Raw genomic sequence first — 24,498 nt, forward strand, 5'->3', positions numbered from 1 at the left:
ACAGGTAGAGACACACAGGTAGAGACACACTGAGACAGAACATACAGGTAGAGACACACTGAGACAGAACATACAGGTAGAGACAGAACACTGAAACAGAACATACAGGTAGAGACACACTGAGACAGAACATACAGGTAGAGACACACTGAGACAGAACATACAGGTAGAGACACACTGAGACAGAACATACAGGTAGAGACACACTGAGACAGAACATACAGGTAGAGGCACACTGAGACAGAACATACAGACACACTGAGACAGAACAGACAGGTAGAGACACACTGAAACAGAACATACAGGTAGAGACACACTGAGACAGAACATACAGGTAGAGACACACTGAGACAGAACATACAGGTAGAGACACACTGAGACAGAACATACAGGTAGAGACACTGAAACAGAACATACAGGTAGAGACACACTGAGACAGAACATACAGGTAGAGACACACTGAGACAGAACATACAGGTAGAGGCACACTGAGACAGAACAGACAGGTAGAGGCACACTGAGACAGAACATACAGGTAGAGACACACTGAGACAGAACATACAGGTAGAGACACACTGAGACAGAACATACAGGTAGAGACACACTGAGACAGAACGTACAGGTAGAGACACACTGAAACAGAACATACAGGTAGAGACACACTGAGACAGAACATACAGGTAGAGCACACTGAGACAGAACATACAGGTAGAGACACACTGAGACAGAACATACAGGTAGAGACACACAGGTAGAGACACACTGAGACAGAACATACAGGTAGAGACACACTGAGACAGAACATACAGGTAGAGACACACTGAGACAGAACATACAGGTAGAGACACACTGAGACAGAACATACAGGTAGAGACACTGAAAACAGAACATACAGGTAGAGACACACTGAAACACACTGAAACAAAACATACAGGTAGAGACACACTAGAGAAACACACTGAAACAGAACATACAGGTAGAGACACACTGAGACAGAACAGACAGGTAGAGACACATTGAAACAGAACATACAGGTAGAGACACACTGAAACACACTGAAACAGAACATACAGGTAGAGACACACTGAGACAGAACATACAGGTAGAGACACACTGAGACAGAACATACAGGTAGAGACACACTGAAACACACTGAAACTGAGACAAACATACAGGTAGAGAACACACTGAAACACACTGAAACAGAACATACAGGTAGAGACACACTGAGACAGAACAGACAGGTAGAGACACATTGAAACAGAACATACAGGTAGAGACAGAACACTGAAACACACTGAGACAGAACATACTGACACAAACACTGAAACAAAACACTAGAGACACACTGAACATACAGGTAAAAAACAGAACATGAAACAACACACAGGTAGAGACACACTGAAACAGAACATACAGGTAGAGACACACTGAGACAGAACATACAGGTAGAGGCACACTGAGACAGAACATACAGGTAGAGACACACTGAGACACACTGAAACAGAACATACAGGTAGAGACACACTGAGACAGAACATACAGGTAGAGACACATTGAAACAGAACATACAGGTAGAGACACACTGAAACACACTCTTTCATTTGGAGTTTGTCGTCTTTCTCTTTCCTTCCTGAAACACTCCTCCCTAATTGGTCTCCTTCCCTATCTATACTGAACCTCTGCTCTGTGATTGGTTCATGTGTCAATTTTCTCCTCTGTGATTGGCTGTAGGACTTGCTGGAGGAAGAGCTGGTGTTGGAGGTGGAGGGAGCTCAGTGCGTCTGGTGTTACTGAGTCACGCGGGGCCCTGGCTACTGACCTCCACAGAGAGGCAGAGAGACCGGCCACACCAAGCCCAGCGAGGAGCCTCTGCCTTTGGGGACAGAAACCACCACAACCCCTCCTCCGCAAGAGAAGAATGGTGGCCCCCAGAGAGCAGGAACCACGTAGTAAGAGAGGGAGAAGAGAAACGCTGATGGAGGAAGAGGAGGTCGAGAAGAGAGAGGAGACACCGGAGGAAGAGGAGGAGAGGAAGAAGATGCAGCCTGAAGAGAAAGACAGGAACGAGACTGCAGAGGAGACATGGATGGAGAGAAGAGAGGAGGAGGAAGAGAAAGAAGAGAGGGTACAAGAGGGACCATCATCTACCATTGAGACAGAACAGAGCACAGGTGAGACCACAGCCGACCCCCGTTAACCAGACTACAGCCGACCCCCGTTAACCAGACTACAGCCGACCCCCGTTAACCAGACTACAGCTGACCCCGTTAACCAGACTACAGCTGACCCCGTTAACCAGACTGCAGCTGACCCCGTTAACCAGACTACTGAGACTACAGCTGGCCCCGTTAACCAGACTACAGCTGACCCCGTTAACCAGACTGCAGCTGACGCCCGTTAACCAGACTACAGCTGACCCCGTTAACCAGACTACAGCTGGCCCCCGTTAACCAGACTAGAGCTGACCCCCGTTAACCAGACTACAGCTGACCCCGTTAACCAGACTACAGCTGACCCCGTTAACCAGACTACTGAGACTACAGCTGGCCCCGTTAACCAGACTACAGCTGACCCCGTTAACCAGACTACAGCTGACCCCGTTAACCAGGCTACAGCCGACCCCCCGTTAACCAGACTACAGCAGACCCCCATTGACCAGACTACTGAGACTACAGCTGGCCCCGTTAACCAGACTACAGCTGACCCCCGTTAACCAGACTACAGCTGACCCCGTTAACCAGACTACAGCTGACCCCCGTTAACCAGACTACAGCTGACCCCGTTAACCAGACTACAGCTGACCCCCGTTAACCAGACTACAGCTGACCCCCGTTAACCAGACTACAGCTGACCCCGTTAACCAGACTACAGCTGACCCCCGTTAACCAGACTACAGCTGACCCCGTTAACCAGACTGGAGCTGACCCCGTTAACCAGACTACAGCTGACCCCGTTAACCAGACTACAGCTGACCCCGTTAACCAGACTACAGCTGACCCGTTAACCAGACTACAGCTGACCCCGTTAACCAGACTACAGCTGACCCCGTTAACCAGACTACAGCTGACCCCGTTAACCAGACTACAGCTGACCCCGTTAACCAGACTACAGCTGACCCCGTTAACCAGACTACAGCTGACCCCGTTAACCCGACTACAGCTGACCCCCGTTAACCCGACTACAGCTGACCCCGATCTGTTCACCGGTGTGTTTCATCGTATTTTTATTTTCCTCAGAGGGTGACGTCGAGAAGCCATTTTCATCTCTAGCCGAGGAAGAGGATGGTGAAGCTCGCGGACTGCGAGGAAGAGGATGGTGACGCTAGCGGACTGCCCGAGGAAGAGGATGGTGACGCTAGCGGACTGCCCGAGGAAGAGGATGGTGACGCTAGCGGACTGCGCGAGGAAGAGAACGACAGCGGCGGTGTGTGTGACGTGTCGTTCGTCAGTCGTCCGTGGCGTATCGTGGACGGCAGTCTGAACAGGCCGGTGTGTAAAGGCATGCTGGACGCTGTCCTCTACCACATCATGACCCGGCCTGGTTTACCAGAACACGTCTTACTGGAACACTACAGAGGGTCTTGCAGCCAGTGGTGGTACTGGACCTCGTGCAGGTAGGAAGGACAACCACACTGGGGCCGTGCACAGACCTTCGGTGGGGCAGCTGATAAAAATATATATATAGATACTTTACCGTCATTCTATTCAACAGCGTTCCCAAAATGAAACCTCATTCCATTCAACAGCATTCCCAAAAAAATGAAACCTCATTCCATTCAACAGCATTCCCAAAATTAAACCTCATTCTATTCAACAGCATTCCCCAAAATTAAACCTCATTCATTCAACAGCGTTCCCAAAAATTAAACCTCATTCTATTCAACAGCATTCCCAAAAATTAAACCTCATTCCATTCAACAGCATTCCCCAAAATTAAACCTCATTCCATTCAACAGCATTCCCCAAAATTAAACCTCATTCCATTCAACAGCATTCCCAAAAATTAAACCTCATTCCATTCAACAGCATTCCCAAAATTAAACCTCATTCTATTCAACAGCATTCCCAAAATTAAACCTCATTCCATTCAACAGCATTCCCAAAAATTAAACCTCATTCATTCAACAGCATTCCCAAAATTAAACCTCATTCCATTCAACAGCATTCCCAAAAATTAAACCTCATTCCTATTTCCCCAAAATTAAAATTCCATTCAACAGCATTCCCAAAAAATTAAACCTCATTCTATTTAACAGCATTCCCAAAATTAAACCTCATTCTATTCAACAGCATTCCAAAAATTAAACCTCATTCCATTCAACAGCATTCCCAAAAATTAAACCTCATTCCATTCAACAGCATTCCCCAAAAATTAAACCTCATTCCATTCAACAGCATTCCCCCAAAATTAAACCTCATTCCATTCAACAGCATTCCCAAAAATTAAACCTCATTCTATTCAACAGCATTCCCAAAAATTAAACCTCATTCCATTCAACAGCATTCCCAAAAATTAAACCTCATTCCATTCAACAGCATTCCCAAAAATTAAACCTCATTCCATTCAACAGCATTCCCAAAAATTAAACCTCATTCCATTCAACAGCATTCCCCAAAATTAAACCTCATTCCATTCAACAGCATTCCCAAAAATTAAACCTCATTCCATTCAACAGCATTCCCTCATTCTCAACCTCATTCCATTCAACAGCATTCCCAAAATTAAACCTCATTCCATTCAACAGCATTCCATTCAACAGCATTCCCCCAAAATTAAACCTCATTCCATTCAACAGCATTCCATTCAACAGCATTCCATTCAACAGCATTCCCCAAAATTAAACCTGTAGGCTAGATCATCGGGGATGTAGGCTAGATCAGCTGATCATCGGGGATGTAGGCTAGATCAGCTGATCATCGGGGATGTAGGCTAGATCAGCTGATCATCGGGATGTGGGCTAGATCAGCTGATCATCGGGGATGTAGGCTAGATCAGCTGATCATCGGGGATGTAGACTAGATCAGCTGATCATCGGGATGTAGGCTAGATCAGCTGATCATCGGGGATGTAGGCTAGATCAGCTGATCATCGGGGGTGTAGGCTAGATCAGCTGATCATCTGGGATGTAGGCTAGATCAGCTGATCATCGGGGATGTAGGCTAGATCAGCTGATCATCGGGGATGTAGGCTAGATCAGCTGATCATCTGGGGATGATCAGCTGATCATCGAGGGGATGTAGAGACTAGATCAGCTGATCATCTGGGATGTGGGAGGCTAGATCAGCTGGGATGTAGGCTAGATCAGCTGATCATCGGGGGTGTAGGCTAGATCAGCTGATCAGCTGGGATGTAGGCTAGATCAGCTGATCAGCTGGGATGTAGGCTAGATCAGCTGGGATGTAGGCTAGATCAGCTGGGATGTAGGCTAGATCAGCTGGGATGCAGGCTAGATCAGCTGGGATGCAGGCTAGATCAGCTGGGATGTAGACTAGATCAGCTGATCATCGGGGGATGTAGACTAGATCAGCTGATCATCGGGGGTGTAGGCTAGATCAGCTGATCAGCTGGGATGTAGGCTAGATCAGCTGGGATGTAGGCTAGATCAGCTGGGATGTAGGCTAGATCAGCTGGGATGCAGGCTAGATCAGCTGGGATGCAGGCTAGATCAGCTGGGATGTAGACTAGATCAGCTGATCATCGGGGATGTAGACTAGATCAGCTGATCAGCTGGGATGTAGGCTAGATCAGCTGGGATGTAGACTAGATCAGCTGATCATCGGGGATGTAGGCTAGATCAGCTGATCATCGGGGATGTAGGCTAGATCAGCTGATCATCAGGGATGTAGGCTAGATCCGCTGGGATGCAGGCTGGATCACCTGGGATGTAGGCTAGATCAGCTGGGATGTAGGCTAGATCAGCTGGGATGTAGGCTAGATCAGCTGGGATGTAGACTAGATCAGCTGATCAGCTGGGATGTAGGCTAGATCAGCTGGGATGTAGGCTAGATCAGCTGATCAGCTGGGATGTAGGCTAGATCAGCTGGGATGTAGGCTAGATCAGCTGGGATGTAGGCTAGATCAGCTGGGATGTAGGCTAGATCAGCTGGGATGTAGGCTAGATCAGCTGGGATGTAGGCTAGATCAGCTGATCAGCTGGGATGTAGGCTAGATCAGCTGGGATGTAGGCTAGATCAGCTGATCAGCTGGGATGTAGGCTAGATCAGCTGGGATGTAGGCTAGATCAGCTGGGATGTAGGCTAGATCAGCTGATCAGCTGGGATGTAGGCTAGATCAGCTGGGATGTAGGCTAGATCAGCTGATCAGCTGGGATGTAGGCTAGATCAGCTGGGATGTAGGCTAGATCAGCTGGGATGTAGGCTAGATCAGCTGGGATGTAGGCTAGATCAGCTGGGATGTAGGCTAGATCAGCTGGGATGTAGGCTAGATCAGCTGATCATCGGAGATGTAGGCTAGATCAGCTGATCATCTGGGCTGTAGGCTAGATCATCGGGGGTGTAGGCTAGGATCGGCTGATCTGGGCTGTCATCTGGGCTGTAGGCTAGATCAGCTGGGATGTAGGCTAGATCAGCTGGGATGTAGGCTAGATCAGCTGGGATGTAGGCTAGATCAGCTGGGATGTAGGCTAGATCAGCTGGGATGTAGGCTAGATCAGCTGGGATGTAGGCTAGATCAGCTGGGATGTAGGCTAAATCAGCTGGGATGTAGGCTAGATCAGCTGGGATGTAGGCTAGATCAGCTGGGATGTAGGCTAGATCAGCTGGGATGTAGGCTAGATCAGCGGGGATGTAGGCTAGATCAGCTGATCAGCTGGGATGTAGGCTAGATCAGCTGGGATGTAGGCTAGATCAGCTGGGATGTAGGCTAGATCGGCTGATCAGCTGGGATGTAGACTAGATCAGCTGGGATGTAGGCTAGATCAGCTGGGATGTAGGCTAGATCAGCTGGGATGTAGGCTAGATCAGCTGGGATGTAGGCTAGATCAGCTGGGATGTAGACTAGATCAGCTGGGATGTAGGCTAGATCAGCTGATCAGCTGGGATGTAGACTAGATCAGCTGGGATGTAGACTAGATCAGCTGGGATGTAGGCTAGATCAGCTGGGATGTAGAATAGATCAGCTGATCATCGGGGATGTAGACTAGATCAGCTGATCATCGGGGATGTAGACTAGATCAGCTGATCATCGGGGATGTAGGCTAGATCAGCTGATCATCGGGGATGTAGGCTAGATCAGCTGATCATCGGGGGTGTAGGCTAGATCAGCTGATCAGCTGGGATGTAGGCTAGATCAGCTGATCAGCTGGGATGTAGGCTAGATCAGCTGGGATGTAGGCTAGATCAGCTGGGATGTAGGCTAGATCAGCTGGGATGCAGGCTAGATCAGCTGGGATGCAGGCTAGATCAGCTGGGATGTAGACTAGATCAGATGATCATCGGGGATGTAGACTAGATCAGCTGATCATCGGGGGTGTAGGGCTAGATCAGCTGATCAGCTGGGATGTAGGCTAGATCAGCTGGGATGTAGGCTAGATCAGCTGGGATGTAGGCTAGATCAGCTGGGATGCAGGCTAGATCAGCTGGGATGCAGGCTAGATCAGCTGGGATGTAGACTAGATCAGCTGATCATCGGGATGTAGACTAGATCAGCTGATCAGCTGGGATGTAGGCTAGATCAGCTGGGATGTGGGCTAGATCAGCTGGGATGTGGGCTAGATCAGCTGGGATGCGGGCTAGATCAGCTGGGATGCGGGCTAGATCAGCTGGGATGCGGGCTAGATCAGCTGGGATGCGGGCTAGATCAGCTGGGATGCAGGCTAGATCAGCTGGGATGCGGGCTAGATCAGCTGGGATGCAGGCTAGATCAGCTGGGATGTAGACTAGATCAGCTGATCATCGGAGATGTAAGGCTAGATCAGCTGATCGGGGATGTAGGCTAGATCAGCTGATCGGGGTGTAGGCTAGATCAGCTGATCATCGGGGGTGTAGGCTAGATCAGCTGATCATCGGGGTGTAGGCTAGATCAGCTGATCATCGGGGATGTAGACTAGATCAGCTGATCATCGGGGATGTAGACTAGATCAGCTGATCATCGGGGATGTAGGCTAGATCAGCTGATCATCGGGGATGTAGGCTAGATCAGCTGATCATCGGGGATGTAGGCTAGATCAGCTGATCATCGGGGATGTAGGCTAGATCAGCTGATCGGGGATGTAGGCTAGATCAGCTGATCGGGGATGTAGGCTAGATCAGCTGATCGGGGATGTAGGCTAGATCAGCTGATCATCGGGGTGTAGGCTAGATCAGCTGGGATGTAGGCTAGATCAGCTGATCATTGACTTCAAGGTTGAGTTCATTACAAAATAGTTATTGTTTGAATGGCAATTTGTTGCATTTAAAATTACAAAAGAGAATTATATACAACAGAGGAAAGGTAAGTAACCACCCGCTCCTTCACAGCTGCTGCCATCACCAGTACTGGTCAGGTTCACTCATGTTCATCTCTCCCTCCTCTCCTGCTCCTCTCCCTGTCCCTCCTCTCCTGCTCCTCTCCCTGTCCCTCCTCTCCTGCTCCCCTCTCCCCGTCCCTCCTCTGCTCCTCTCCTGCTCCTCTCCCCCTCTCCTGCTCCTCTCCCCGTCCCTCCTCTGCTCCTCTCCTGCTCCTCTCCCCCTCTCCTGCTCCTCTCCCGTCCCTCCTCTGCTCCCTCTCCTGCTCCTCTCCCCCTCTCCTGCTCCTCTCCCCGTCCCTCCTCTGCTCCTCTCCTGCTCCTCTCCCCCTCTCCTGCTCCTCTCCCGTCCCTCCTCTGCTCCTCTCCTGCTCCTCTCCCCGTTCCTCCTGCTCCTCTCCCCGTCCCTCCTCTGATCCTCCTCTCTCCTCACCTCCTGCTCCTCTCCCCCTCTCCTGCTCCTCTCCCCCTCTCCTGCTCCTCTCCCCGTCCCTCCTCTGCTCCTCTCCTCCTCTCCTGCTCCTCTCCCCGTTACTCCTGCTCCTCTCCTCCTCTCCTGCTCCTCTCTCCGTCCCCCTCTCCTGCTCCTCTCCCTGTCCCTCCTCTGCTCCTCTCCCCGTCCCTCCTCTCCTGCTCCTCTCCCCCTCTCCTGCTCCTCTCCCCCTCTTGTGCTCCTCTCCCCGTCCCTCCTCTGCTCCTCCTCTCTCTCCTCCCCTCAGGCCCTCGTTGAGTTGGGCTGTATCAAGAAGAAGTACGTGACCAGACGTCCCAAACCCTCCCTTCTCCCCGTCCAGCCGCCGTCCTCATGGTGGGGGAGGAGAGAGAGGGAGAGACGGGGTGAGGCTGGAGGAGACGGGGGTGAGGCTGGAGAGACGGGGGTGAGGCCGGAGGAGACGGCCACTGTGTTCTATGAGCCGACCATCGACTGTTGTCTGCGTCTAGGACCGGGTTTACCCCATGAAACAACTGGAACCAGTGGGTCCAGTTCGCACAACATGAGAACAAACAGTAAGGACTGGAGTTAAAAACTGATCTGGGTTCTAATTCTTTAGTACACGCTGTAGTGAAACGTTTTTATACTGAAAATGTTTTTGCGACAAAAAAAAAAAAAAAAAGCCGTTTCGTTCCCTTTGATTCTGTTTGGTTCCATTGAGTTGTTAGTGGATACACACCAGGACTAGGGGACGGGAGTTTTACTTGATCATGATTAATAGGCCCAGGAGTTTCTTCACAGTGGTTAACCCAAAGGTCTGTAGTTCTGACTCATACCGGACAGCAAGATTAGATTTTAGCTATAAAAAAAATGATGTTTAGTTTCAGTTGTAGTGACACAGAGCTCTGGGAATTAGTTTCACATCTTAGATGTCCTTTCATTGGGGAGAACCTGTTATGGTTTCATTTCAGTTTTGTTTTTGTTTTCTTGAAAGTGTGATTTAATAAAAATTCAAATCGTGTAATGAGACTTGTGATGCTTTTTTTAATCTAAGATGAAACAAGTTATTTAGTTTATTTTTAAAAAGAGAGAACAAGTCACTTTGTTTTATGGTTTGTCAACATGGACACCTGTAAAATCACAGAACTGTTCAATACATTTGAATAACTTCATGTTTTCAGTTTATTCAGCATGAAAAGTATATTGTTGCTGGTTCAGTAACCTGCCCTATTGCTGGTTCAGTAACCTGCCCTGTTGCTGGGTCAGTAACCAGCCCTGTTGCTGGGCCAGTAACCAGCCCTGTTGCTGGTTCAGTAACCAGCCCTGTTGCTGGGTCAGTAACCAGCCCTGTTGCTGGGTCAGTAACCAGCCCCGTTGCTGGGTCAGTAACCAGCCCTGTTGCTGGGTCAGTAACCAGCCCTGTTGCTGGGTCAGTAACCAGCCCTGTTGCTGGGTCAGTAACCAGCCCTGTTGCTGGGCCAGTAACCAGCCCTGTTGCTGGTTCAGTAACCAGCCCTGTTGCTGGGTCAGTAACCAGCCCCGTTGCTGGGTCAGTAACCAGCCCCGTTGCTGGGTCAGTAACCAGCCCGTTGCTGGGTCAGTAACCAGCCCCGTTGCTGGGTCAGTAACCAGCCCGTTGCTGGGTCAGTAACCAGCCCGTTGCTGGGTCAGTAACCAGCCCCGTTGCTGGGTCAGTAACCAGCCCCGTTGCTGGGTCAGTAACCTGCCCCGTTGCTGTGTCAGTAACCTGCCCCGTTGCTGGGTCAGTGTAACCAGCCCTGTTGCTGGGTCAGTAATTAATACACTCAGCCCATTTCTAAGGATTGGTAAGATACTTATTTGCATAAAATGGGCGGAGACCAGTCTCAAAATAAGCCACTAGCGTTTATTCTCCAGAGTACTGAACATATGATACAATATACAACAGGTTATAAACTGAAAACGACGCCATTAGGTTTCCAGCTGTCCCGTCCCTCCTCCAGTCCGGTACAATGGCCGTATAGTTCACAAGCCTTCCTACATCGTTCCCTCACCGGTTTAGATCATTTACGACCAGGCCAAGGTCTCCCTGTGTGTGGATAAGCATTCTAGCCAGTCTGACGATAAGTTCATTCGTTTCTACCAAGGAACAGACAGTCATTGTTCTAACTCTTGATTATAATTACACACATTATATTCAGTACTAAGATTAAAAAGAAAATTCATACATCTCTACAGTAACGTAATAGTATTCTGATGAGTCAGTCCTGATTGAAATGCATACATAATTAGTATTCTGATGAATTAGTCATTATTGATAAACAATCCCTTAACACCTGTTGTATTTGGTGACATACGATTTGATTTGTAACCAGGTGCATAGCTGAAGGTGTGTGTTCTGTAGCCAGCTACCTCGCTGAAGGTGTGTGTTCTGTAGCCAGCTACGTAGCTGAACGTGTGTGTTCTGTAGCCAGGTGCATAGCTGAAGGTGTGTGATCTGTAGCCAGCTACGTAGCTGAAGGTGTGTGTTCTGTAGCCAGCTACCTCGCTGAAGGTGTGTGTTCTGTAGCCATCTACGTAGCTGAAGGTGTGTATTCGGTAGCCAGCTACGTAGCTGAAGGTGTGTGTTCTGTAGCCACCTACGTAGCTGAAGGTGTGTGTTCTGTAGCCAGCTACGTAGCTGAAGGTGTGTTCTGTAGCCAGCTACGTAGCTGAAGGTGTGTGTTCTGTAGCCAGCTACGTAGCTGAAGGTGTGTGTTCTGTAGCCGGCTACGTAGCTGAAGGTGTGTGTTCTGTAGCCGGCTACGTAGCTGAAGGTGTGTGTTCTGTAGCCGGCTACGTAGCTGAAGGTGTGTGTTCTGTAGCCGGCTACGTAGCTGAAGGTGTGTGTTCTGTAGCCGGCTACGTAGCTGAAGGTGTGTGTTCTGTAGCCGGCTACGTAGCTGAAGGGTGTGTGTTCTGTAGCCGGCTACGTAGCTGAAGGTGTGTGTTCTGTGGCCGGCTACGTAGCTGAAGGTGTGTGTTCTGTAGCCGGCTACGTAGCTGAAGGTGTGTGTTCTGTAGCCGGCTACGTAGCTGAAGGTGTGTGTTCTGTAGCCGGCTACGTAGCTGAAGGTGTGTGTGTTCTGTAGCCGGCTACGTAGCTGAAGGTGTGTGTGTTCTGTAGCCGGCTCGTAGCTGAAGGTGTGTGTGTTCTGTACGGCTACGTAGCTGAAGGTGTGTGTTCTGTAGCCGGCTACGTAGCTGAAGGTGTGTGTGTTCTGTAGCCGGCTACGTAGCTGAAGGTGTGTGTGTTCTGTAGCCGGCTACGTAGCTGAAGGTGTGTGTGTTCTGTAGCCGGCTAGCGTAGCTGAAGGTGTGTGTGTTCTGTAGCCGGCTACGTAGCTGAAGGTGTGTGTGTTCTGTAGCCGGCTACGTAGCTGAAGGTGTGTGTGTTCTGTAGCCGGCTACGTAGCTGAAGGTGTGTGTGTTCTGTAGCCGGCTACGTAGCTGAAGGTGTGTGTGTTCTTCTACGTAGCTGAAGGTGTGTGTGTTCTGTAGCCGGCTACGTAGCTGAAGGTGTGTGTGTTCTGTAGCCGGCTACGTAGCTGAAGGTGTGTGTTCTGTAGCCGGCTACGTAGCTGAAGGTGTGTGTGTTCTGTAGCCGGCTACGTAGCTGGTGTGTGTGTTCTGTAGCCGGCTACGTAGCTGAAGGTGTGTGTGTTCTGTAGCCGGCTACGTAGCTGAAGGTGTGTGTGTTCTGTAGCCGGCTACGTAGCTGAAGGTGTGTGTTCTGTAGGAATTACTCTACCCAATGAGGAGAGACTTTTATTTATTCAAAATAATTATACTTTATTCATCAGTTAATTATTGCAATAACGTAGCTGGTCAGGCGTATGCACTTCTGAGGGCTTAATGAAACCAGGAATACAACAGCCCTTTATAGTCAAACTACCTCATGCAAGCATATACAAGACACGTGATCTTGGTATGTTTTATGAAGGATGAGATGAAAAAGTACCGAATTGGGTCGACTCGCTCTGTAACAACAGGGGGTTGTTCTAGTAAAACAACAGGAACTTCTCTAGACGGTCGTTAGAAGGAAAATAGAGCAACGGTTCCTTGAATTGAGTCGAGCAACACACACATACACATACACACGCATACACATACACACACATATACACACACATACACACACACACACACACACACACACACACACACACACACACACACACACACACACACACACATACACACTCACACTCACACTCACACACACACGCACACACACATACACACTCACACACACATACACACTCACACACACACACACACACACACACATACACATACGTACACCTGCAAGAAGCTATATAGCCTTTTTTTTTTTACTTCACACATTAAAGTCATAAACTTTAAAAAGTTGTTCCAAACATTTAATTGCTTAGAGGTTTTAACGATTTGTCCCCCTACGCTTCCCTCACCAATCAGAAACCCTACTACAGCGTTATTAGCATAAACGCAATACAACAACAACAGAACAATGTGATGAGAACCTCGGCACTGTCTCACGTGGTAAGGAACCTCCCTTTTGGGTTACTGAGTTTAAGACCCTCTAGTTTCAGCACATCCTTCCCAGATATAAACACTAGATTCATTACAGCAAAGCGCTTGCTTCCAGACTTCATCTGCTTCTCAGTAGAGAACACAGAGAAAGACCAGCGACATTTAGGGATCACAGAGTCTCCGGGTCTTCAACCAATGTTAACGATTTGTCCCCGACACAGATCACTCAGGTAACACGATGTTCTCTGCTTCCAACTCATCACCAACACGTCAGACGACACCATGGTTCTTTGAGGGAGAAGAGGCCAATCAAGAGTTACGGCTGTTGCATCTCTCCTCTCCCCCTCTCTTCTCCCCTCTCCTCTCCCCCTCTCCTTCCATCCCTCTCCTTCCATCCCTCCCTTCCCCTCTCCTTCCATCCCTCCCTTCCCTCTCCTTTCTCTCTCCTTCCATCCCTCCCTCACTCTCTCCTTCCATCCCTCCCTCCTCTCTCCTTCCATCCCTCCCTCACTCTCTCCTTCCATCCCTCCCTCACTCTCTCCTTCCATCCCTCCCTCACTCTCTCTTTCCTTCCATCCCTCCCTCACTCTCTTTCCTTCCATCACATACTCTTTCTCTCCCTCTCTCCTTCCATCCCTCCATCCCTCTCACCCTCAGGTGTCCCTGTCTGCTGCTGATTTTCTCTGAGACCCGAGGGTTCTGATTGGCCAGTGGAACCGAGGGGGCGGGAGCAGGGCGGGGCCGGGGTAGTTCAGGTTAGAGGTTGGGGGTAGAGGTTATCCAGCGAGGAAAGAGGTCACGCCCTCTGACATCAGCTCTTTCGGGTAGAACTCTATTACCTCTTCCTGATGATACATGACATCAATCAAAACATTCATTCATCAATACATCAAACAATACATCCATCAATACGTCAATAAATAATCAATAAGTCCATCAATTAATACATTAACACAACAATCAGCTCTCTCAGCCCCCTCTTCACCCTAAAGAGCAATACATTTATCGATACATCAATAAATAATCAATAAGTCCATCAATTAATACATTAACACAACAGCCAGCTCTCTCAGGCCCCCCCTCCTCACCCTAAAGAGCAATACATTTATCGATACATTTATCAATTGAGAAACAATGTATCAATAAATCAGTCTAACTACTCTCTCTCTGGATCCCCTCCTCACCGGCTGGATGTTAGCGATGTTTTGTCTCATGCCAATGTTCTCGGCTATCGTCTCGAAGCCAAGGGAGACGTGACATTGACAGAGGCAGACTGCTCAAAACAGGTCCAGGACTCATTCTCTGGGTGGACCTGGAGACAAGAGAGAACAGGGTTCACACACACACTCAATACACACACACACCCAACGCATACACACACGTGTACACACTTGCACTGTAACAACATGTTTCCGTGACGATGAGTAGTGTTGTAGGTTTCGTTGTGAACCTTGATTTACCAGAGTTCGGTCTCTCCGACCCAGTTCGTTCTTCTGAATGAAGTAGGCATTGTCCAACCCCACAACCTACAACACACACACATTCAGTTACAATCCCTCAGTATTATTTATCCACAACGCCACACATTGAGAACTATTGAAGAACTTAATCCCAATACAAAATAAGTGTGTGGGTGTGTGAGAAAAAAGAGAGATGACCTCTGACCTTCTTGAGGAATTGGGGTGCGTCCACTCTGACTCTGCATCTCCTCTCTACGACACGGGTCCCCAGTCATCACCGGTGACGTCACTCAGCACCTCTCTGCCGAGGAACAAGGGGCTCATGGGACAGGTGGGGACCGTCTCTCGTACGCCTGGAGGACACACACAGTTCCATTAGGAACAAGGGGCTCATGGGACAGGTGGGGGACCGTCTCTCGTACGCCTGGAGGACACACACAGTTCCATTAGGAACAAGGGGCTCATGGGACAGGTGGGGGACCGTCTCTCGTACGCCTGGAGGACACACAGTTCCATTAGGAACAAGGGGCTCATGGGACAGGTGGGGGACCGTCTCTCGTACGCCTGAGGACACACACAGTTCCATTAGGAACAAGGGGCTCATGGGACAGGTGGGGGACCGTCTCTCGTACGCCTGGAGGACACACACAGTTCCATTAGGAACAAGGGGCTCATGGGACAGGTGAGGGACCGTCTCTCGTACGCCTGGAGGACACACACAGTTCCATTAGGAACAAGGGGACCGTCTCTCGTACGCCTGGAGGACACACACAGTTCCATTAGGAACAAGGGGCTCATGGGACAGGTGGGGGACCGTCTCTCGTACGCCTGGAGGACACACACAGTTCCATTAGGAACAAGGGGCTCATGGGACAGGTGGGGGACCGTCTCTCGTACGCCTGGAGGACACACACAGTTCCATTAGGAACAAGGGGCTCATGGGACAGGTGAGGGACCGTCTCTCGTACGCCTGGAGGACACACACAGTTCCATTAGGAACAAGGGGACCGTCTCTCGTACGCCTGGAGGACACACACAGTTCCATTAGGAACAAGGGGACCGTCTCTCGTACGCCTGGAGGACACACAGTTCCATTAGGAACAAGGGGCTCATGGGACAGGTGGGAACCGTCTCTCGTACGCCTGGAGGACACACACAGTTCCATTAGGAACAAGGGGATCATGGGACAGGTGGGGGGACCGTCTCTCGTACGCCTGGAGGACACACAGTTCCATTAGGAACAAGGGGCTCATGGGACAGGTGGGGACCGTCTCTCGTACGCCTGGAGGACACACACAGTTCCATTAGGAACAAGGGGACCGTCTCTCGTACGCCTGGAGGACACACACAGTTCCATTAGGAACAAGGGGACCGTCTCTCGTACGCCTGGAGGACACACACAGTTCCATTAGGAACAAGGGGTTCATGGGACAGGTGGGGGACCGTCTCTCGTACGCCTGGCGGACACACACAGTTCCATTAGGAACAAGGGGCTCATGGGACAGGTGGGGGACCGTCTCTTGTACGCCTGGAGGACACACAGTTCCATTAGGAACAAGGGGCTCATGGGACAGGTGGGGGACCGTCTCTCGTACGCCTGGAGGACACACACAGTTCCATTAGGAACAAGGGGCTCATGGGACAGGTGAGGAACCGTCTCTCGTACGCCTGGAGGACACACACAGTTCCATTAGGAACAAGGGGACCGTCTCTCGTACGCCTGGAGGACACACACAGTTCCATTAGGAACAAGGGGCTCATGGGACAGGTGGGGACCGTCTCGTACGCCTGGAGGACACACACAGTTCCATTAGGAACAAGGGGCTCATGGGACAGGTGAGGAACCGTCTCTCGTACGCCTGGAGGACACACACAGTTCCATTAGGAACAAGGGGACCGTCTCTCGTACGCCTGGAGGACACACACAGTTCCATTAGGAACAAGGGGCTCATGGGACAGGTGTTTGACCGTCTCTCGTACGCCTGGAGGACACACACAGTTCCATTAGGAACAAGGGGACCGTCTCTCGTACGCCTGGAGGACACACATACAGTGGATTCAGAAAGTATTCAGACCCCTTCACTTTTTTCCACATTTTATTACGTTACAGCCTTATTCTAAAATGTTGTAAATTGCCCCCCCCTCAATCTACACACAGTACCCCATAATGACAAAGCAAAAATAGGTTTTTAGACATTTTTACAAAAAACTGACATGTCACATTTACATAAGTATTCAGACCCTTTACTCAGTACTTTGTTGAAGCACCTTTGGCAGCGATTACAGCCTCCAGTGTTCTTGGGTATGACACTAAGTTTGGCACACCTGTACTTGGGGAGTTTCTCCCATTCTTCTCTGCCGATCCTCTCAAGCTCTGTCAAGTTGGATGGGGAGCATCGCTGCACAGCTGTTTTCAGGTCTCTCCAGAGATGTTTGATCGGGTTCAAGTCCGGGCTCTGGCTGGGCCACTCAAGAACATTCAGCGACTTGTCCCAAAATCAATCCTGCGTTGTCTTGGCTGTGTGCTTTAGGGTCGTTGTTCTGTTGGAAGGTGAACCTTCACCCCAGTCTGAGGTTTCTGAGTGCTCTGGAGCAGGTTTTCATCAAATACCTCTCTGTACTTCGCTCCGTTCACCTTTCCCTTAATCCTGACTAGTCTCCCAGTCTCTGCCGCTGAAAAACATCCCCACAGCATGATTCTGCCACCACCATGCTTCACCGTAGGGATGGTGCCAGGTTTCCTCCACACGTGACGCTTGGCATTTAGACCAAAGAGTTCAATCTTGGCTTCATCAGAGCAGAGAATCTTGTTTCTCATGGTCAGAGTCCTTTTGGTGTCTTTTGGCAAACTCCAAGCGGGCTGTCATGTGCCTTTTACTGAGGAGTGGCTTCCGTCTGGTCATTCTACCATTAAGGCTTGATTGGTGGAGTGCTGCAGTGATGGTTGTCCTTCTGGAAGGTTCTCCCATCTCCACAGAGGAACACTGGAGCTCTGTCAGAGTGAACATCGGATTCTTGGTCACCTCCCCGACCATGCCCCTTCTCCCCGATTGCTCAGTTTGGCCGGGCGGCCAGCTCGAGTCTTGGTGGTTCCAAACTTCTTCCATTTAAGAATGATTGAGTCCACTGTGTTCTTGGGGACCTTCAATGCTGCAGAAATGTTTTGCTACCCTTCCCCAGAGCTGTGCCTCGACACAATCCTGTCTCAAAGGGTCTGAATACTTATGAAAATAAGGTATTTCTGTTATTGTATTTGTAATAAATTGACAAACATTTCTAAAAAACAGTTTTTGCTTTGTCATTATGGGGTATTGTGTGCAGATTGAGGAAAATAATTAATGTAATCCATTTTAGAATACGGCTGTAATGTAAATATGGAGTAGTAACATGGAGTAGTAACATGGAGTAGTAACATGGAGTAGTAACATGGAGTAGTAACATGGAGTAGTAACATGTAATATGGAGTAGTAATATGGAGTAGTAACATGTAATATGGAGTAGTAACATGTAATATGGAGTAGTAATATGGAGTAGTAACATGTAATATGGAGTAGTAATGTAATATGGAGTAGTAATATGGAGTAGTAATATGTAATATGGAGTAGTAATATGGAGTAGTAATATGTAATATGGAGTAGTAATATGTAATATGGAGTAGTAATATGTAATATGGAGTAGTAATATGGAGTAGTAATATGGAGTAGTAACATGGAGTAGTAACATGTAATATGGAGTAGTAACATGGAGTAGTAACATGTCATATGGAGTAGTAACATGGAGTAGTAACATGGAGTAGTAATATGGAGTAGTAAAATGTAATATGGAGTAGTAATATGTAACATGGAGTAGTAACATGGAGTAGTAACATGGAGTAGTAATATGGAGTAGTAACATGGAGTAGTAACATGTAATATGGAGTAGTAACATGGAGTAGTAACATGGAGTAGTAACATGGAGTAGTAATATGTAATATGGAGTAGTAATATGTAATATGGAGTAGTAACATGGAGTAGTAACATGGAGTAGTAACATGGAGTAGTAACATGGAGTAGTAATATGGAGTAGTAACATGTAATATGGAGTAGTAATATGGAGTAGTAACATGGAGTAGTAACATGGAGTAGTAACATGTAATATGGAGTAGTAACATGGAGTAGTAACATGGAGTAGTAACATGGAGTAGTAACATGGAGTAGTAATATGTAATATGGAGTAGTAACATGGAGTAGTAACATGGAGTAGTAACATGTAATAGTAGTAATATGTAATACGGAGTAGTAATATGGAGTAGTAATATGTAATATGGAGTAGTAATATGTAATATGGAGTAGTAATATGTAATATGGAGTAGTAATATGGAGTAGTAATATGTAATATGGAGTAGTAATATGGAGTAGTAACATGGAGTAGTAATATGTAATATGGAGTAGTAATATGTAATATGGCGTAGTAATATGTAATATGGAGTAGTAACATGGAGTAGTAACATGGAGTAGTAACATGGAGTAGTAATATGGAGTAGTAACATGTAATATGGAGTAGTAACATGGAGTAGTAACATGTAACATGTAATATGGAGTAGTAATATGGAGTAGTAACATGTAATATGGAGTAGTAACATGGAGTAGTAACATGGAGTAGTAATATGGAGTAGTAACATGGAGTAGTACTATGTAATATGGAGTAGTAATATGTAATATGGAGTAGTAATATGGAGTAGTAACATGGAGTAGTAACATGGAGTAGTAACATGGAGTAGTAGTATGTAATATGGAGTAGTAATATGGAGTAGTAACATGGAGTAGTAGTATGTAACATGGAGTAGTAATATGTAATATGGAGTAGTAATATGTAATATGGAGTAGTAATATGAAGTAGTAACATGGAGTAGTAATATGTAATATGGAGTAGTAATATGGAGTAGTAACATGTAATATGGAGTAGTAATGTAATATGGAGTAGTAATATGGAGTAGTAACATGTAATATGGAGTAGTAATATGGAGTAGTAATATGTAATCTGGAGTAGTAATATGGAATAGTAATATGGAGTAGTAATATGGAGTAATAACATGTAATATGGAGTAGTAACATGTAATATGGAGTAGTAATGTAATATGGAGTAGTAATGTAATATGGAGTAGTAATATGGAGTAGTAATGTAATATGGAGTAGTAATATGTAATATGGAGTAGTAATATGTAATATGGAGTAGTAATATGTAATATGGAGTAGTAATATGTAATATGGAGTAGTAATGTAATATGGAGTAGTAATATGTAATATGGAGTAGTAATATGTAATATGGAGTAGTAACATGGAGTAGTAACATGGAATATGGAATAGTAATATGGAGTAGTAACATGTAATATGGAGTAGTAACATGGAGTAGTAACATGGAGTAGTAACATGGAGTAGTAACATGGAGTAGTAGTATGTAACATGGAGTAGTAACATGGAGTAGTAACATGGAGTAGTAACATGGAGTAGTAACATGTAATATGGAGTAGTAACATGGAGTAGTAACATGGAGTAGTAACATGGAGTAGTAATATGGAGTAGTAACATGGAGTAGTACTATGTAATATGGAGTAGTAACATGGAGTAGTAACATGGAATAGTAATATGGAGTAGTAACATGTAATATGGAGTAGTAACATGGAGTAGTAACATGGAGTAGTAACATGGAGTAGTAATATGGAGTAGTAACATGGAGTAGTACTATGTAATATGGAGTAGTAATATGTAATATGGAGTAGTAATATGGAGTAGTAACATGGAGTAGTAACATGGAGTAGTAACATGGAGTAGTAACATGGAGTAGTAGTATGTAATATGGAGTAGTAATATGGAGTAGTAACATGGAGTAGTAGTATGTAACATGGAGTAGTAATATGTAATATGGAGTAGTAATATGTAATATGGAGTAGTAATATGAAGTAGTAACATGGAGTAGTAATATGTAATATGGAGTAGTAATATGGAGTAGTAACATGTAATATGGAGTAGTAATATGGAGTAGTAATGTAATATGGAGTAGTAATATGGAGTAGTAACATGTAATATGGAGTAGTAATATGGAGTAGTAATATGTAATCTGGAGTAGTAATATGGAATAGTAATATGGAGTAGTAATATGGAGTAATAACATGTAATATGGAGTAGTAACATGTAATATGGAGTAGTAATGTAATATGGAGTAGTAATGTAATATGGAGTAGTAATATGTAATATGGAGTAGTAATATGTAATATGGAGTAGTAATATGTAATATGGAGTAGTAATATGTAATATGGAGTAGTAATATGTAATATGGAGTAGTAATGTAATATGGAGTAGTAATGTAATATGGAGTAGTAATATGTAATATGGAGTAGTAATATGTAATATGGAGTAGTAACATGGAGTAGTAACATGGAATATGGAATAGTAATATGGAGTAGTAACATGTAATATGGAGTAGTAACATGGAGTAGTAACATGGAGTAGTAACATGGAGTAGTAACATGGAGTAGTAGTATGTAACATGGAGTAGTAACATGGAGTAGTAACATGGAGTAGTAACATGGAGTAGTAACATGGAGTAGTAATATGTAATATGGAGTAGTAATATGGAGTAGTAACATGTAATATGGAGTAGTAACATGTAATATGGAGTAGTAACATGTAATATGGAGTAGTAACATGGAGTAGTAATATGGAGTAGTAACATGGAGTAGTAACATGGAGTAGTAATATGTAATATGGAGTAGTAATATGTAATATGGAGTAGTAACATGGAGTAGTAACATGGAGTAGTAATATGGAGTAGTAATATGGAGTAGTAACATGGAGTATTAATATGTAATATGGAGTAGTAACATGTAATATGGAGTAGTAACATGGAGTAGTAATATGGAGTAGTAATATGGAGTAGTAATATGGAGTAGTAATATGGAGTAGTAATATGGAGTAGTAACATGGAGTAGTAACATGGAGTAGTAACATGGAGTAGTAATATGGAGTAGTAACATGGAGTAGTAACATGGAGTAGTAATATGGAGTAGTAACATGGAGTAGTAATATGTAATATGGAGTAGTAATATGTAATATGGAGTAGTAATATGTAATATGGAGTAGTAACATGGAGTAGTAACATGGAGTAGTAATATGGAGTAGTAACATGTAATATGGAGTAGTAACATGGAGTAGTAACATGGAGTAGTAACATGTAATATGGAGTAGTAATATGGAGTAGTAACATGTAATATGGAGTAGTAACATGGAGTAGTAACATGGAGTAGTAACATGGAGTAGTAATATGGAGTAGTAACATGGAGTAGTAATATGTAATATGGAGTAGTAATATGTAATATGGAGTAGTAATATGGAGTAGTAACATGGAGTAGTAACATGGAGTAGTAACATGGGTAGTAGTATGTAACATGGAGTAGTAATATGGAGTAGTAATATGTAATATGGAGTAGTAATATGGAGTAGTAACATGGAGTAGTAGTATGTAACATGGAGTAGTAATATGTAATATGGAGTAGTAATATGTAATATGGAGTAGTAATATGAAGTAGTAACATGGAGTAGTAATATGTAATATGGAGTAGTAATATGGAGTAGTAACATGTAATATGGAGTAGTAATATGGAGTAGTAATGTAATATGGAGTAGTAATATGGAGTAGTAACATGTAATATGGAGTAGTAATGTAATATGGAGTAGTAATATGTAATATGGAGTAGTAATGTAATATGGAGTAGTAATATGTAATATGGAGTAGTAATGTAATATGGAGTAGTAATGTAATATGGAGTAGTAATGTAATATGGAGTAGTAATATGTAATATGGAGTAGTAACATGGAGTAGTAACATGGAATATGGAATAGTAATATGGAGTAGTAATATGTAATATGGAGTAGTAACATGTAATATGGAGTAGTAACATGTAATATGGAGTAGTAACATGGAGTAGTAACATGGAGTAGTAACATGGAGTAGTAACATGGAGTAGTAACATGGAGTAGTAGTATGTAACATGGAGTAGTAACATGGAGTAGTAACATGGAGTAGTAACATGGAGTAGTAATATGTAATATGGAGTAGTAATATGGAGTAGTAACATGTAATATGGAGTAACATGTAATATGGAGTAGTAACATGTAATATGGAGTAGTAACATGTAATATGGAGTAGTAACATGGAGTAGTAATATGGAGTAGTAACATGGAGTAGTAATATGTAATATGGAGTAGTAATATGTAATATGGAGTAGTAACATGGAGTAGTAACATGGAGTAGTAATATGGAGTAGTAATATGGAGTAGTAACATGGAGTAGTAACATGTAATATGGAGTAGTAATATGGAGTAGTAACATGTAACATGGAGTAGTAACATGGAGTAGTAACATGGAGTATGTAGTATGTAACATGGAGTAGTAACATGGAGTAGTAACATGGAGTAGTAACATGGAGTAGTAGTATGTAACATGGAGTAGTAATATGGAGTAGTAATATGTAATATGGAGTAGTAATATGGAGTAGTAACATGGAGTAGTAGTATGTAACATGGAGTAGTAATATGTAATATGGAGTAGTAATATGAAGTAGTAACATGGAGTAGTAATATGTAATATGGAGTAGTAATATGGAGTAGTAACATGTAATATGGAGTAGTAATGTAATATGGAGTAGTAATATGGAGTAGTAACATGTAATATGGAGTAGTAATATGGAGTAGTAACATGTAATATGGGTAGTAATATGGAGTAGTAATATGTAATCTGGAGTAGTAATATGGAATAGTAATATGGAGTAGTAATATGGAATAGTAATATGGAGTAGTAATATGTAATATGGAGTAGTAATATGGAGTAGTAACATGTAATATGGAGTAGTAATATGGAGTAGTAATGTAATATGGAGTAGTAATATGGAGTAGTAACATGTAATATGGAGTAGTAATATGGAGTAGTAATATGGAGTAGTAATATGGAGTAGTAATATGGAGTTGTAATATGGAGTAGTAACATGTAATATGGAGTAGTAATATGGAGTAGTAACATGTAATATGGAGTAGTAATGTAATATGGAGTAGTAATATGTAATATGGAGTAGTAACATGGAGTAGTAACATGGAATATGGAATAGTAATATGTACTATGGAGTAGTAATATGGAGTAGTAATATGTAATATGGAGTAGTAATATGGAGTAGTAACATGGAGTAGTAACATGGAATATGGAATAGTAATATGTACCATGGAGTAGTAATATGTAATATGGAGTAGTAATATGTAATATGGAGTAGTAATATGTCATATGGAGTAGTAACATGGAGTAGCAACATGTAATATGGAGTAGTAATATGGAGTAGTAATATGGAGTAGTAATATGGAGTAGTAACATGTAATATGGGTAGTAACATGGAGTAGTAACATGGAGTAGTAATATGGAGTAGTAACATGGAGTAGTAACATGGAGTAGTAATATGGAACATGGAGTAGTAACATGGAGTAGTAACATGGAGTAGTAACATGTAACATGGAGTAGTAACATGGAGTAGTAACATGGAGTAGTAACATGTTAGCTGTTTACACACTGCAGTCTCTAGTGTTGAC

The 24,498-nt window shown here is 45.0% G+C and overlaps 1 protein-coding gene across 1 annotated transcript; it reads left to right on the forward strand.

Annotated features, from left to right (window-relative positions):
- Positions 1–1,772: 1,772 nt before the first annotated feature.
- LOC135534729 (general transcription factor 3C polypeptide 1-like) lies at positions 1,773–9,248 on the forward strand. Its single transcript, XM_064961624.1, has 3 exons — positions 1,773–2,174; positions 3,240–3,616; positions 9,187–9,248. The coding sequence occupies exons 2-3, from the start codon at positions 3,285–3,287 to the stop codon at positions 9,224–9,226; spliced, it is 372 nt and encodes a 123-aa protein (XP_064817696.1). The 5' UTR covers positions 1,773–2,174; positions 3,240–3,284; the 3' UTR covers positions 9,227–9,248.
- Positions 9,249–24,498: the final 15,250 nt, after the last annotated feature.

The sequence above is a fragment of the Oncorhynchus masou genome, unplaced genomic scaffold, assembly GCF_036934945.1.
Source record: "Oncorhynchus masou masou isolate Uvic2021 unplaced genomic scaffold, UVic_Omas_1.1 unplaced_scaffold_3880, whole genome shotgun sequence".
Lineage (NCBI taxonomy): Eukaryota > Metazoa > Chordata > Actinopteri > Salmoniformes > Salmonidae > Oncorhynchus > Oncorhynchus masou.

What these genes read in the sequence shown, in the direction of transcription:
- LOC135534729 (XM_064961624.1), top strand. Translation starts at nt 3,285, where the DNA reads ATGGTGAAGCTCGCGGACTGCGAGGAAGAGGATGGTGACGCTAGCGGA. An exon ending in TGGTACTGGACCTCGTGCAG is followed by an intron (nt 3,617 to 9,186) that starts GTAGGAAGGACA and finishes TCCTCCCCTCAG; the next exon opens with GCCCTCGTTGAGTTGGGCTG.